This window comes from Sorghum bicolor, chromosome 3 (assembly GCF_000003195.3).
Source record: "Sorghum bicolor cultivar BTx623 chromosome 3, Sorghum_bicolor_NCBIv3, whole genome shotgun sequence".
In the NCBI taxonomy this organism is placed as follows: domain Eukaryota; kingdom Viridiplantae; phylum Streptophyta; class Magnoliopsida; order Poales; family Poaceae; genus Sorghum; species Sorghum bicolor.
Genome location: NC_012872.2, coordinates 50,572,550 through 50,587,097, shown reverse-complemented (window position 1 = coordinate 50,587,097; position 14,548 = coordinate 50,572,550). Strand labels below are relative to the sequence as shown.

The 14,548-nt window shown below is 44.8% G+C and overlaps 1 protein-coding gene across 1 annotated transcript; it reads right to left on the bottom strand.

Moving 5' to 3' along the window:
* On the bottom strand, window positions 7,258–8,345 carry LOC8076688 (glutathione S-transferase U17). The gene is made up of 2 exons (XM_002455740.2): window positions 7,941–8,345; window positions 7,258–7,835 (listed from the first exon to the last, which is right to left on the bottom strand). Exons 1-2 carry the CDS (start codon window positions 8,271–8,273, stop codon window positions 7,455–7,457), a joined length of 714 nt encoding a protein of 237 aa, XP_002455785.1. The 5' UTR covers window positions 8,274–8,345; the 3' UTR covers window positions 7,258–7,454.

Genomic DNA, 14,548 nt, shown 5'->3' with positions numbered 1-14,548 from the left:
CGGTTGGCATCTTGAGGACCAGGTACGAGTAGTGCGGGACTGCCATGAACTTGGTCAACGAGGGGCGGCCTAGAATTGCGTGATAAGTACCGTCGAAGTCAGCGACCACAAAGTTGACGAACTCTGTGCGAAAGTGGTCGGGTGTTCCAAACTGGACAGGCAGCGTTATCTGTCCGAGGGGTACTGAACTTTGGCCTGGTAGGACACCCCAGAACTGAGCATCATACAGCTTCAGCTGCGCCGGCGTTAGCTTGAGAGCAGGCAGGCTATTGCGGAAAAGAATATCGATGGAGCTGCCTCCGTCGACAAGCACGCGCTCGAATCTGACGCTGTTGATACAAGGGTCCAGGATCAGAGGAAAACGCCCTGGCTCTGGGATTGCGGCCCACTGGTCTTGTTCTATTGAAGGAGATCTCTCTGTACGACTAGGGAGGGAACTTTGGGTCGGCGATCAGACCATCCGTGCTGTCCACATTGAGGCAGGCTGTCTTCAGGAGCTTTCTTTCTCGTTTGGATTCGATGGAAACTTTTCCTCCAAAGATGGAATGTACCACGTCGGTGGGGCTGACATACTGGTGCCGTGGGTCCCTATCCTGGTCGTCGTCCTCGTCTTCGTGCCTGTCCTGTTTCCCGTTTTTCTTAATAGAGTCTCCCTAAGCGGCCCGCTTAGTGTAGATGCTTTTAGGACGCGGCATTCTTCCATCGTATGGTTGGACTTGGGATGGAGATGGCACGGTCTTTTTAGTGTTTTGTTGTAGTATTCCTGATAGTCTCGCCGTCCATTGGGGCATTTGACTATGTTCACCTCGTGGTCGTTGTCACGAGGTCGCTTGCCTCTAAAATCGTCGCGGTTGTCGCGTCGTCTGTCCCAACCTTCTCGGTGGTCGCGATTGTCGCCGCGGCGAACGTTCCGGTTGTCGAAGCGTCCACGACTGTCGTCTCGTCGGGGAGGCTGGTCGGCGCCTCTCGCATCTTCTCGGATGAGTTTTTCTGCGTCATCAGCATCAGTGTAGTTTTTTGCCGTGGCGAGGAGCTCGGCAACCGTGGCCGGTCTTTTGCGTAGTAGCTTATTCCTCAATGCTTCATGGAAGCGTAGACCCTTGATGAAGGCCGATATGGCCTCGTCGTGAGAAATTTTTGGAATCTTAAGACGCATATCTGAGAATCGTCGGATGTAATCGCGCAAGGGCTCGTTCTTCCTGTCCCTTATTCTCTCGAGATCGTATTTGTTTCCAGGCTGCTCGCAGGTAGAGATGAAATTGTCAATAAACGCCTGGCGCAGTTCTTCCTAGGAATTGAATGAGTCCTCGGGTAGGCCGAGGAGCCACTGATGGCCAGCCTGGTCAAGGAAGACTGGGAAGTAATTTGCCATGACGTGCTCGTCTCCTGCTGCTGATCGGACTGCGATCTCGTAGAGAGTAATCCAGTTTTTGGGGTTCTCCTTGCCATCATATTTTTTAAGCTTCTCGAGCTTAAAGTTGCGGGGCCATACGACTTGGCGAAGGTGTGAATAGAACTGTCTTAGACCAGGGGGCCGTGTGCTGCATCGTACTCAATGCGTCGTAGGTTTTCGTGTACCGCTCTTTCCGTAGCGCGCCTGTTGATGCGGTCGCGGGCATCCTTCGGAGGGATGTTGTAGCGTAGATCCCTGTCCTGGTTTACTTCCTGACCACGCCCGCGCCTCTGCTCGTGATAACCGCCCGTGTCCTGACCACGGTTGTCGCGTCCAGCGTCCTTCTTGCGACCGATGGGGGAGCGGCTATGACGGCGCCCGCTGGGTCGCGGTGAAGTCCGGCTGCGATGAGTCTGGTCGGAGGAAGCCTCTGTGTAGGAGACGGCTTGGACCCTTTTGAGCAAAGTGGCTGTCTGTCCCATCGCGGCAATCAGATGCGCTCGTATGCTGGATCGGACGCCCTGGTATTCTGGGGTATCGGGGAGTCGGTCCAGGTTTACCATGGCGACAGCCACGTTAGCGCTTGGCGTCTTGTAGACTGGCTGATCCCCGACCATGTCGAAAGCATCGCTGAGGTTGTGTGGCGCAAGTTGTCGTTCCTCATCCGCGTGACGCCGAGCACGATCGGCGTTGCGCTGTTCGCGGAGTTGCTTCTGCTCGTCGGTTTCGCCATCGACAACCGGTTCGTCGTTGCTGACGTTAAAGGTCACATCTCCTCGCCAGGGTGGAAAGACTGGGAAACGAGAAAAACCCGGCGGGTATGGTGGTAAATCCAGGTCGTAGTCGTCGTCCTCGGAGTGTAAAACCTCGGTAGGGACAGACCCCGTGCTGGAGTTCGTACTGGTAGCCTTATCGTCCGGCAGGACTCGGATGGATACCATGTTGACGTAATGGCGAGCTGCTCGGCTGCTCTAGCCCGAGGACAAGCCCGCCCTGCTAAAGAGAGATCGGGTATGCCGCGAATATTGGTCAGCCGCGTTGTTCAGACCATAAGGGCAATTCTGGTCTGGGGGAGCTGTTTTGAGCTTGACAGATCGTCCCGTGGGGGTCGACGTTATTGTCAGGGATGTCCCTAGTTGTTCGTGTGTGGTGACACGAGTTGGCCGACGGGAGTCGAAAAAATTTGATGACGCCGCCTGATCAGATTCTCGCGAGATAGAATCCACCAGGTTGGAGGCTTCGCGAAGTTTGAGGTCGGCGCGATCGAGGGCTTGGAGAAGATCCGAGTTGTCGACCCTCTTTGCCCTGTAACGAGGGAGTGGAGGTCGGGTGCTCGGGTTTGGCGTGATCGGAGTCGACGCCTCTGCTGTCCCAGATTGGATCTGGGTTTCTTCCGAGGTCGTGGTCGCGAGGCCGTCGCCATGAGTTGTCCACGTGATCTGGCCGACGGTGAACGTGAGGCCTTCAGCCACGGCCGCGGAAGCTAGAACGATGACCATCTTGTTCGTCGGGAGAGCTGTACACACACCCCCTACCTGGCACGCCACTGTTAACGAAATCTAGTCGACAGTCTACCTTGGGGTATACCCACGGTAGTAGTTTATCGGTAGACGGTGCGCAAGCTACGAACTCGACGGTGACGCAAGACACGGACAAGGTTTTTATCCAGGTTCGGCCGCCTTGTGGGCGTAATACCTACGTCCTGCGTCTGATTTTATTGCTGTGGATTGTGTTGAGTTGAGATGAGTTGTCCTAGGGGGTCTCTTGCCTCTCCTTATATAGTCCAGAGGGCAGGGTTACAGATCTGAAAACTAATCCTAGTCGGTTACAATTGCCATAGATAGTATGATATCAATTCCTATTCTAACCGACTAGAATCTTGCTTGATCTCCACGCCTTGTTTCCTTGCGCGAAACTCCGAGCAGTTGGATCAAGCCTCGAACCGTCTCGTGATGGGCCAAGCCTCCTGGCCCAAGTCTAGCCGTAAGGGTATAGGGGTTTATACCCCCACAGAGGCCAATCCAAAATGAAGAATAGCCACATTTTTGCTAAAAATTTTGCATGGTGTTTAGTTCCATTATGCAAAATAATAGACCAAAACTAAAAAAATAGATGAAATCGAAACTAAACACCCCCTAAAAAGAATACAATTCCTTTTTTTTAAATTATATGATTTGAACTTTGACCAAATTATTTAAAAGTACTAACATCTATAATTTAAAATAACTATTATTAGATTAATTATGGCACAATAAATTTATTTAGAAACGTAAATATTAATACTATTTATTATAATTTAATCAAACTGGAAGCTTGTTTGAGTGACACGAATCTCATAATTGCATTCCTTTTCATACAGAGAAAGTAACTTTTGTTGTGTACTTAATAAATATATAATTTGTTGAAAATATCTAATTCAGATTTTTTGTTTACTTCACCTGTTTCTATTCAAGGATTGACCTAGGAATTATTCATAGAAGTTATATTAGCTAAAGGACTAATCCTAACTTTCATAAGCTTTTGAAGCTCAATTAATCTAGATACTATTTATATATTTATGAAATTATAACGTGTTAGGTTCTTAGGGTCTTTCTCCTATACTTGATTTATCATTAGATTTCTAGTTTAAGAAATCTCCTTATTTCTTGTGGTTTAAATTCCAAGTTAAACTTGGGAGCTAGGTTTTAAAATATCAACACTTAAACTTGGGTTGAAATTAAACTCATTCACGATCCATATTTCTTGACTGAATTTCTCTTGTGTCATTTAAGAATTTTGTTTTGACCTCTTCATATTTTTGGAGTTTCTTATACACTAATCTTACACTAAATCTTGAAAAACTTACTAACGCATGTATGATGAGGCTAAGGTCCTTGTGTACACCAAAGGTGTTGCATTTTGGGCCCAAAGTGAGGACGTGGGGGATGAGAAATTATGCGGAAGATGGTGTGGATGAATGTTGTATGATGGGAGAAAGTTATGCACAGATGGTATTGGTGGATGTTTCTTCTATGATAGTTTTAGCGTCGCTACTAGATCAGCACTAGGTTGTTAGGTGGCTTCCAAATGCACATTAACACCTGATCACCTAAGGGGCTATAATTTATTTGGATAATGGCATGGAGATCCTTTATTTAAGTTTCCTATATTGCATTGGATTGAAAAACTTCGCCTCCACTGCTCCGCATCCAACTTTCTTGGCTAATAGATGAATGTCCCCTACTCTAACGAGATCCGATGATGATCTTTTAGTGTTCTAATGTTTGCGGAATGTGCATATATGTCTCTAGTGGACCTAGAGGGAGCTTCAATATAGCATGGAAGCAGACAGTGGTCGCAATCAAGACAATGATGGTGTCGCTCACCGATTTGATTATGCAGGGGCGAGGGGCGGTCACAAATGTCGACCTGATCATTGCCGATAAATTAGCATGTGAGCGACCACAACAGTGGGACAGTCATTGATAGCAAGAGTCGCTAGAGATGGGAAGGATGGTGGGGCGAGCACCCATCGACGCTAGGAGAAGGAAGGACAGATGGCTATAGTGGGTAGGCCTCCTAGTTGCTAGACATGCTAACGAGTCCGTGTGTGCCTACTGTAAGAGGGTTGTGGTCAACAACAGATGTGCACTACATGGGTACACGATGTTGAGAAGAGAAGGTGGGAAGATAATTTATGGTGACCGTTGATTTAGAGACCAATGGTGCAAAGTTTGGATATGTCACAAAGGCAACCCTAAAACTATTTTCTAGTTGAGTTATATATTTACTACTCATTCAATCCCGAAATGCAAGGCACTTTAGCAATTTTAGGGCCAAATAAGGAGGTCGGTGATGAAAGTCTAACTTGCCACTCACTAATTAGTTACCTTAGTTATCAACTTGTTTAATTTCCTAGTAACACATAATTTAAAAAGACATGCACGCATGTCATTAGTTTCAGCTCCCATAGAAGTAATTTTGCGCAAAGATGATGTTTTTCTATAAGCCGCAAGATGATGTTTTTTATAGGAAAAAGTTTACTTCAACCCCCCCCCCCCTATGGGGGTGGACTACTTAACTCCCTCGAACCGGACGTCGTACTTCTAAACTTTTCAAAACCATTCAAATAACCCCTTCAGACTGTTTTTGACGATGGTTTTGCTACTGTGGCAGCGGTTTTGTCTTTTTCTTTTTTATTTATTTCAGCTGAATCTTTAAAAAATCGTAGTAAATCATAGAAAAAATCATAAAATAAAAAAATTATTTTTATTTGACTCTACATGAGTAGATCTACATATAAAAAATTTGTACTAAAGTTTTCCATATATATATATATATATATACTGTGTAGATCTACTCATATGGGGTTCAATAAAATTAGATTTTTTTTATTTTATGATTTACTATGATTTTTCAAAGATTCAGCTGAAATAATTTTTTTTAAAAAAAAGACAAAACCGCTGTCACTATAGCAAAATCATGGTTACTGTAGCAAAACTACTATCAAGAACCGCCTAATGGGGTTATTTGAACGGTTTTAGAAAGTTTAGGAGGTAAAACATTCGATTTTAAAGTTAAAGAAGTTAAGTAGTCCACCCCATAGTTAGGGAGGAAGGGAGGAATAGACTTTTTCCTTTTTTTATATAAGTCGTAACTCGCAAAATGATGTTTAAAGACATGTATGGATTGGTTTTGAAAGTCGAGCACATATAAACGGGGGTGGACAATCCAGAATACCTATTTGTGATAATTTTTTGAACTTTTGGTACTTGTATTTCAAGATAAATGGAACGGTAGAATTATACTACCATGATAGGATGATGACTTATTTAGTGTCGAGGGCTTCTATGGCATAGCTCGAAAGGGCTTAAACTTCTCTAGCAAGTTCACTTTAGCGTGAAGTTGTTTGAATGAAGCTGATACTGATGGTGATTTTATGAGAAAAAAATTATTCTATAACTAAAAAGCAGTGTTGATAAATTGAAGTGAACAGGTTTATCCAGTCGTCCTACGGTAGGTACAGTGTACGAGTCGAACGGTAGCCATGGAGCTGAAAGTGGCCAAAGCGGTTTGAGACTGGCACATAAGAATTTCGCACGACAACCGTGGATCTTAAGTTCTTTTCGCTATGAAAACTGGCCGGGTGTTCCAAACAATGTCTAAACAGTAAGCTTAATCCTCAATGGCTAGAGTTGATGTTGAATTTCGAGTAAAGTCTACTACCGGTCTCTAAACTTGTATTGTCGTGTCATCCCGATCCCTAAACTCACAAATCGATCGTTTAGGTCCTCAAACTTGTTCATCTGTGTCATCTCGGTCCCTAAACTTGTTCAATTGTGTCATCCCGGTCCCTAAACTTAGAAATCATCCGTTTAGATCCTCAAAGTTGTTCAGTTGTGTCATCTCGGTCTCTAAGTTTGGTTTTGAATCTCATCTGGATCAAAACAAAGCGATCTAACAACTGTATATCAAAAAATAATTCATAACTTTTTCATATGAACTCAAATGAAGACAAATTTTATACCAAAGTTATAGTCCTCAGCACAATCTACAACTTTGTAGTTGAAAAGTTTTTTATTTGAAGTCATTTAGTGTTATAAAATTTAATTTTAAATTTTAAATTTTAAAATCTATAAACTTATAAAAAATATTTTGGGAACCTAAACGATTTTAATTTAAAAACTTTTCAACTGCAAAGTTGTAGATCATGTTGCTGCCTACAATTTTGATATAATGTTTATCTTCATTTGAGTTCATATGAAAAAGTTATGAATTATTTTTCAATATAGAGTTTTTAGATTCGTCATGTTTTGACCCAGATAAGACTTAAAAACAAGTTTAGGGATCGGGATGACACAACTGAACAAGTTTGAGGACCTATATGAGAGATTTTTAAGTTTAGGGACCAGGATGACATAACCGAATAAGTTTAGATATCTAAACAGTCATTTTGCGAGTTTAAGGACCGGGATGACACATCCAACAAGTTTAGAGACCGCTGATGAAATTTACTCTTGAATTTCGATTCGCATGACAAATCAAAGCCTAGCACGGCTGGAACAGCAGTACGTTCCCCTTACTACATCCGTTGAGCGTTGGCGTTGGCGGCCAGCGCCGCGCGGAGCGCCTCGCCGAACTCAACGAGCCTTCCGGCGTCAGGCATCACGTCCCTGATGGCCTCGTGCCCGCAGAACCGCGCCGCCCACGCCGCGAGCCGCGGCGTCCTCGTCTCGTCGAGGACCGCCTGCGCGGTGATCCGCTCCGCTGCCCGGAACCAGCCGACGTAGGACCCGAGGACGATGTCCAAGAATCCGATGTCGTCGCCGGCGAAGAAACGCTGCCCCTTGCTGCACGCCGTGAAGGCCTCCTCGAGCTGGGCGAGCGCCGCGGCCACCTGCTCCGCCGCCTCGGCCTTGTCGCCGTCAATCATGCCCCTCAGCGTCCGGAGCGCCGTCGGGAGCTGCCCAGGTTCGGTTTGTGGTCACATGGAGCTTAGCCACGAGATGGAGCATTCGATTTCCAGCTGAAATGAAATGGCTGCAGATCTGTGCAACGCATGGCTCACCTTGGCGTCGGCGTAGTCGGCCCAGAAGCGGTGGACGGCGCGGTCGTAGGGGTCGGCGGGGAGGATCCGCGGGGTGGCGGCGCCGGAGAAGGCCTCGTCGACGTACTGCAAGATGACGAGCGACTCGCAGACCGGCCGCCCGCCGTGGAGGAGCACGGGGATCTGCTTGTGCACGGGGTTGGACGCGAGGAGCAGCGCGCTCTTCTTGCCGGGCTCCTCCTGCAGGAACTCGTACGCCACGCCCTTGAGCCGGAGCGCGACGCACACCCGCATCACGAACGGGCTCGCCCACCCGCCGACCACGCGCACCGCCGCCGCGTCGCCAGATGCCATGGCTGAGCGGCCTGCAGCGAAGACCGGAGCCGTGCAGTGCGCGGTAGGTGGTGCGTGGGATGGGAGATTTAGCTTTTTAGCATGTTATAATAACGAGTCACACCTCCTTAGATAACATTTTAACAATTACCAATATATTTTTACCTATATATTTTCCTCCTACTACTAAATTGTGAAAATTTCAGTCTGCCCAAATTTTTTTTCTGCCGCTCCCGTCGGTCCCGCCGCTGCAGCGGAAGGGTGCCTAGATCCGTAGAGGCGTGTACGGCACCGAGACACCTATAAGGGGAGTTGGGGAGTTGGGGAGTTGGAACAGAGGAGGAGAAGAGTCGCCGTACGTGGGCTGGATTGGTGGGTGATTCTAACACCCAAAAATTTGATCTTGAATTAATAGGATTTAATTTGATTTATTTGAGTATTTTTGTGAGTATTTGAATCTAGCAAATAAATAATTTTTTGGAGAATAAAATTTATCATAAGGGTAGCAACATGCTTTTGCATTCATGCTGAGAGTAGCATTAATTTTGTGTTGTGTGTTCTGTTTTTATCTTTTGTTTTTGCTCAAAATTTGCTTTGGAAAAGTTTTGGAAAATAAAAATAAAAGAAAAGAAAAAGGGGAAACCCCCCTGGAAACCAGCCAACCGGGCGCGGCCCAGTTCTCCCCGGCCCACTCTTTTTCCCCTGGCCTGCCTTTCTTCCCCCCCTCCCCCCGCGCCTCCTTCTCCCTCCCGCCGACAGCTGGGCCCCACGCGTCAGCCTCCTCTCTCACCTTCCCTTCTTCCTCCTACCGTGACCGACTTGGAATCTCCCTGCGCGATGGAAATCGACGCGGAGATCTCGGCTTCCGTGAGATTTGGCTGATTCTGTGTCCTATAAAGCCCCAGGAAGTTTCCCCGTGTCTCTTTTCCTCACCGAGCGCTCCTTCCAAGCCCTAGCCGCCGTTAGCGTCGAGTTTAGATCTCACCGGCGTTTTTCTCCGCCACCACGAGCGCCACGCCTCCTCCGAACACTCTCGGCCCGAGCCAAGCCCCTAGGTACGTTCGCGGTGAGCTCCTCGTCCCTCTGGTGCTTTCCTTTCGCGTTTTGGTGCACGGAACTGAGAAACCCACCGACGCCGGCGAGTTTCGCGGCGGTGGCCATGGCGCCACCGCGCCGGCGCCCACGTCCGGTCAGCCGTCCGCCACGGACGCGCCCAGGAGCCCTCCCCACCGTCCGTTTGAAGATCTGCGGCCGAGATTAGATCATACTGTTTCGTTCTAAAGTTTTGCTAAAGAGACCCTCTGGATTAGAGAAATCAACCCGCGGTCCTTGGCGGTTCTGGAAGAATGCGTATCCTTGCGTTGAAAACGTATTTTCGTTCGGTTAAGGCTAAATACGTTTTCGGTTAATTACAGTTTTGCCACTGATTTTGTTTTGCTTATAAAATGCTCATTTTAATTTCGTTTTTGTCTATTCAAATTGTGTTAGGTTCGTAATTATATGCTCTATATGTTGGAAATATTAGTTTACTGTTTTGAAACTTTTTATTTCTACAGTACTATTTAATTGATTATTTCTCTATAGGAAATCTTAGAAAATTCATATCTTTCTAGTTTTAATTCCGATTTTCGTGAACTTTACGTTCGTGTGATCGTAGCGCTGCGTAGAATATTTTCATAAACTTTTATCTTTGATTTCTCACTGTTTGGTGTATTGTTCTAATTATATCTTGTTTGCTTTGTGTATGATTGTCTACATTGGATTGCGTGTTGTTGATTGATGTTTGGAAATAGACGGTGAGCCGTACGTTGGTGATCAAGACCAAGCTTTTGAAGACCAGCGGGCTCATGAGAGCTTTGATCAAGGCAAGTATAACTTGGGGTCATCCTTGTTACCTATTCACTTATAACTACACATATATATATCATATGCATGCTATCACCTTGTCGACCTTAGCAAAATCATAGATGATTGTTACCTGTATTCCTTGCTACCTACTTGATATGCATTTGGTGTAGATGTGCTAGTGCTTGATGTAATCCATGATCTTGTAAGATGATTAATAGCTATGCAATGAACATAAAAGAATGACAAATAACTGTATGAGATCTTGTCTGTACGTGATCACCCGGGATAACAGTGCAACCATGAGGGCTATAATGGCTCTGGCTTTAGCTCAGTACGAAGCCCTTTTCTAGCTTGTTAGAGGTTACCCGAAAGGGCGGAGGGGCTGAACCGTTTTGGGTATAGTGTGGCCTCTGTCTGTATGTGTATAGGCTGCGAGTCATTGTGCCATCGGAAGGGGGGCTCTATATTTGCGCGCAAAGGAAACCTTGTGGCCCTAACTTGTTAGACGAACTTTTGAAAGGCTTCATAGTGATCCCTGCCGACCTCCCTAGGAAGGGGGTTAAGAGATTAGCTACCTCGAGCGAAAGGGTAAATCATGACTCATGGGTAAAGATGTACAACCTCTGCAGAGTGTAAAACTGGTATACTAGCCGAGCTCACGGTCAGGAGCGGCCTTGGGGACATCTACATTAAGATGATGAACTTGTTATGTTATTATGTTCATTTGATTATTGTTTATGCTATGAGTTAATTATGCTTACACTTGATCATATGATTAATGGATTATTTATGCTACCTTGACAATTGCTATTTAATTATGAATATGCTATCTACTATTAAAAGCTAAATGCAGTCAAACCAGTGTCACCTATTTGAGCCTCATGAACCCCTGGTTATACTTGTTGAGTACGATATGTGCTCACTCTTGCAATTTTCCCAACACCTCAGGATATGATAATGAAGATGACTGGAATGAGGATTACCGTTATGAGTACTAGGTTTGGAGTCAACCAGTCAACAGTGTCCCTGTGTGGAGCTTCCGTCGAGAGCGTTGTTTACTCTATGTTATCTTCTTTGTATGAGACTATGTGATATTTTATATTCCGCTATGTAATAAACACTGCAATGGTACATTTGAGATTTGTCTACTGATGTGTGCGACTGTTTCTGGGGCACATATGAGTCTTTTATGCATTCTATTTTGTTCTTAAAATATGGGTGTGACAAATTGGTATCAGAGCTTTGTTGACTGTCGGACGCAAGCCTAGTTAGAAATTGGCCGTCTTAAGGATTTGAAATTGCTATAAAATCCTTGTTCTATAAACCTTGATATTTTCTTCTACACTATATCCTATTCATCTTCACCTTGTCGCTTATTTTAAAGACTTGTTCTCATCCCCACTCCTTGCTTTGAATATGCTTTTAGAACTTTTCTTACCACCTTCTAACGTCATTGAAATAAGAGTTATAGGATCTTCACCCTTAATAGGAAGAGAACGTTAGTACCGCAAGTTGAGTCAATGCTTGAAGTGTGAAACTTTGATGCTTGGTTTGGTTTGTTATTATGCTTATGCTTGATTTGGATCTTTGTAATGAGTGTAATGATCTTGTGGATTTCCTCTACAATTTTATTTAGTTTATAGGCTTAAGGCATAAGGATTAATGAACTAAATAGTTGGGTTTGGTTAAAATTCTGTTTCTGTCCTTTGCTGTTTTCTGGAGCAGTCTGCAAAGAATCTGGTACATCTCAAAATCTGTTCGTGCAATGTTCATCAAATTTTTCTGAGAACAAGTGGACTTTCATATATTTCCAATGCCGCAAGAATGACCATATTATCTATTATGATCTGTGAGTTAAGACTGCTTAAAGTTGAGGTTTCTGCGCAGTCTGGAATTCTGGAACAGTTTCGGTTGTACCCAGTTTTTGATTAACCTAATGTTGGAATCTGTTAATATGATCTAAATGAAAGTTGTAGAAGATTTCTTTATCTTTCCAACGGTGTACAGCATGTATCCTTGTGAATTCTGAAACTCGAGATATGACTGATTTTATGATCTGCTGATGATGGATGTTCCCCGGAAAAATTTCAGATTTCATTACCTCTTTGTAATTGCCATGTTGGATGATACTAAGACATGATTCTATACCTTGGAATGCAGATGGCAGCTAGAGGAAGAGGCAGAGGCAGAGGCCGTGGCAATGGTGCCAATGATCCAATTACTATAGAAGAGCTTATGCAAACTCAGAATGAGATGATGCATGTCTTCATGCAGCACCTACAACAGCAACCACCACCACCACCACCAGTTCATGTGAGAGATAAGCGTGGTGAATTTATGAAGGGAAGAGCTCCGGTGTTTACACACTCAGCTGATCCTATGGAGGCGGATGATTGGTTACGTGCTGTGGAGCGGCAACTGAATATAGCACAATGCAATGATATATAAAAGGTGTTGTATGCTTCTGGACAGCTTCAGGGGGCAGCTCAAACATGGTGGGAGTCATATCAAGCTGCTCGTCCCAACAATGCTCCTCCTGTCACATGGCTGGAATTCTGTAGAGACTTCAGAGCTCGACATATAAATGAGGGAATGATGGAGCTCAAGCAAGAAGAATTCAGATCACTCAGGATGGGCTCCATGACTGTGGCAGAATATCATGACACCTTTGAACAGTTGGCTCGCTATGCTCCGAACGATGTCAGGGAAGATGCTGATAAGCAGCGTCTATTCATGAAGGGCTTGTACTATGAACTCAGGTTGCAGCTGGCAGGAAACACCTATCCTACCTTCCAAGCTCTTGTGAATCGTGCTATTGTGCTTGATAATATGCGGAAGAGTCAGGATAAGAAGAGAAGGATGCTGGCACAAGGTTTTGGGAGCAACAACCGTCAGCGTTTCAGTTCCCATCAAGGCCATCAGCAGAGGTTCCAGGGACCAGTTAGTCAGTGAAACCGCAGCCAGCAACCCCAGCGCTTCCAGAATCAATCACAGAGTGGGAACCAACGTCCTCCATTCCAGCAACGTAATCCCAGACAACAGCAGAATAGTCAGCAAACCCCTCGCACCGGGAATACAAGTGCTACCCCCATGAAAAGAAGTGCTTCCAACACTCCTACGAGGTGTTTCCAGTGCGGGAAGGAAGGGCATATGTCATAAGATTGTCCAGAGAAGTTTAACAAGCAGAACAACAACCAGAAGTCTACAGCTTATGCGGCAACAGTGAATAATGTGGCTACAGAGACAGTTCAGGAGGGACCAGAGATCATGATGGGTACGTTCAGCATCAACTCTATCCCTGCTACAGTTTTATTTGATTCTGGAGCTTCGCATACATTCATATCACAAGCATTTGTTAGAGTTCATAGTATTCCACTAGTTGCAATGAAAACACCTATGTTAGTTAATTCACCGGGTGGGACTATACCCGTTTCTTTATGTTGCCCCTCAGCAAGTCTTTCTTTAAGGGGGTAGATTTTCCTATCGGTCCCATGGTTATGAGAACTTCAGGCATAGATGTGATCTTGGGTTTGGATTGGATGAAACAACATGAGACAAATATCAATTGCAAAGAGAGAGTAGTGGCTCTGACAACACCAAAGGGGGAACGAATCAGTGTTGATGCACAGCTAAGGTGAACCAACTGAATGATGATGTTGATCCTCAGAATCTGGTAGTGGATGAGTTTCCAGATGTCTTTCCAGATGAATTGCCAGGTATGCCACCTGACCGAGACATTGAATTTATTATTGAATTACTACCTGGTACTGCACCCATAGCTAAAAACCATATAGAATGGGGGTTAATGAACTAGAAGAACTTAAGAAACAAATTAAGGAATTGCAAGATAAAGGGTTCATTCGTCCTAGTTCATCACCATGGGGTGCACCAGTTATCTTTGTTGATAAGAAGGATGGTAGTCAGAGGATGTGTGTTGATTATCGGTCACTTAATGAAGTCACTATCAAGAATAAATACCCATTGCCTAGGATTGATGACTTGTTTGATCAACTAAGAGGTGCTTGTGTGTTCTCTAAGATTGATTTGCGTTCTGGTTATCATCAGTTGAAGATTCGAAATTCTGATATACCAAAGACAGCTTTCACAACAAGGTATGGGTTGTATGAGTATACAGTTATGTCTTTTGGTTTGACCAATGCACCAGCTTACTTTATGTACATGATGAATAAAGTATTTATGGAGTACCTTGATAAGTTTGTGGTGGTCTTTATTGATGATATTCTGGTATTCTCTAAAACCAAGGAAGAACATGCTGAACATCTGAGGTTGGTCTTACAGAAACTTAGAGAACATAAGTTGTATGCTAAGCGTAGTAAATGTGAGTTTTGGTTGGAAGAAGTATATTTTCTTGGTCATGTTGTCTCTAATGGTGGTATTGCAGTGGATCCTAGTAAGGTGAAAGATGTGTTGAATTTGAAACCACCTAC

Bases quoted from the DNA above. Each gene is read 5' to 3' on its own strand.
- LOC8076688 (XM_002455740.2), bottom strand. From the start codon at position 8,273: ATGGCATCTGGCGACGCGGCGGCGGTGCGCGTGGTCGGCGGGTGGGCG. The intron at 7,836-7,940 runs GTGAGCCATGCG...GAACCTGGGCAG, and splicing joins CCGACTACGCCGACGCCAAG to CTCCCGACGGCGCTCCGGAC.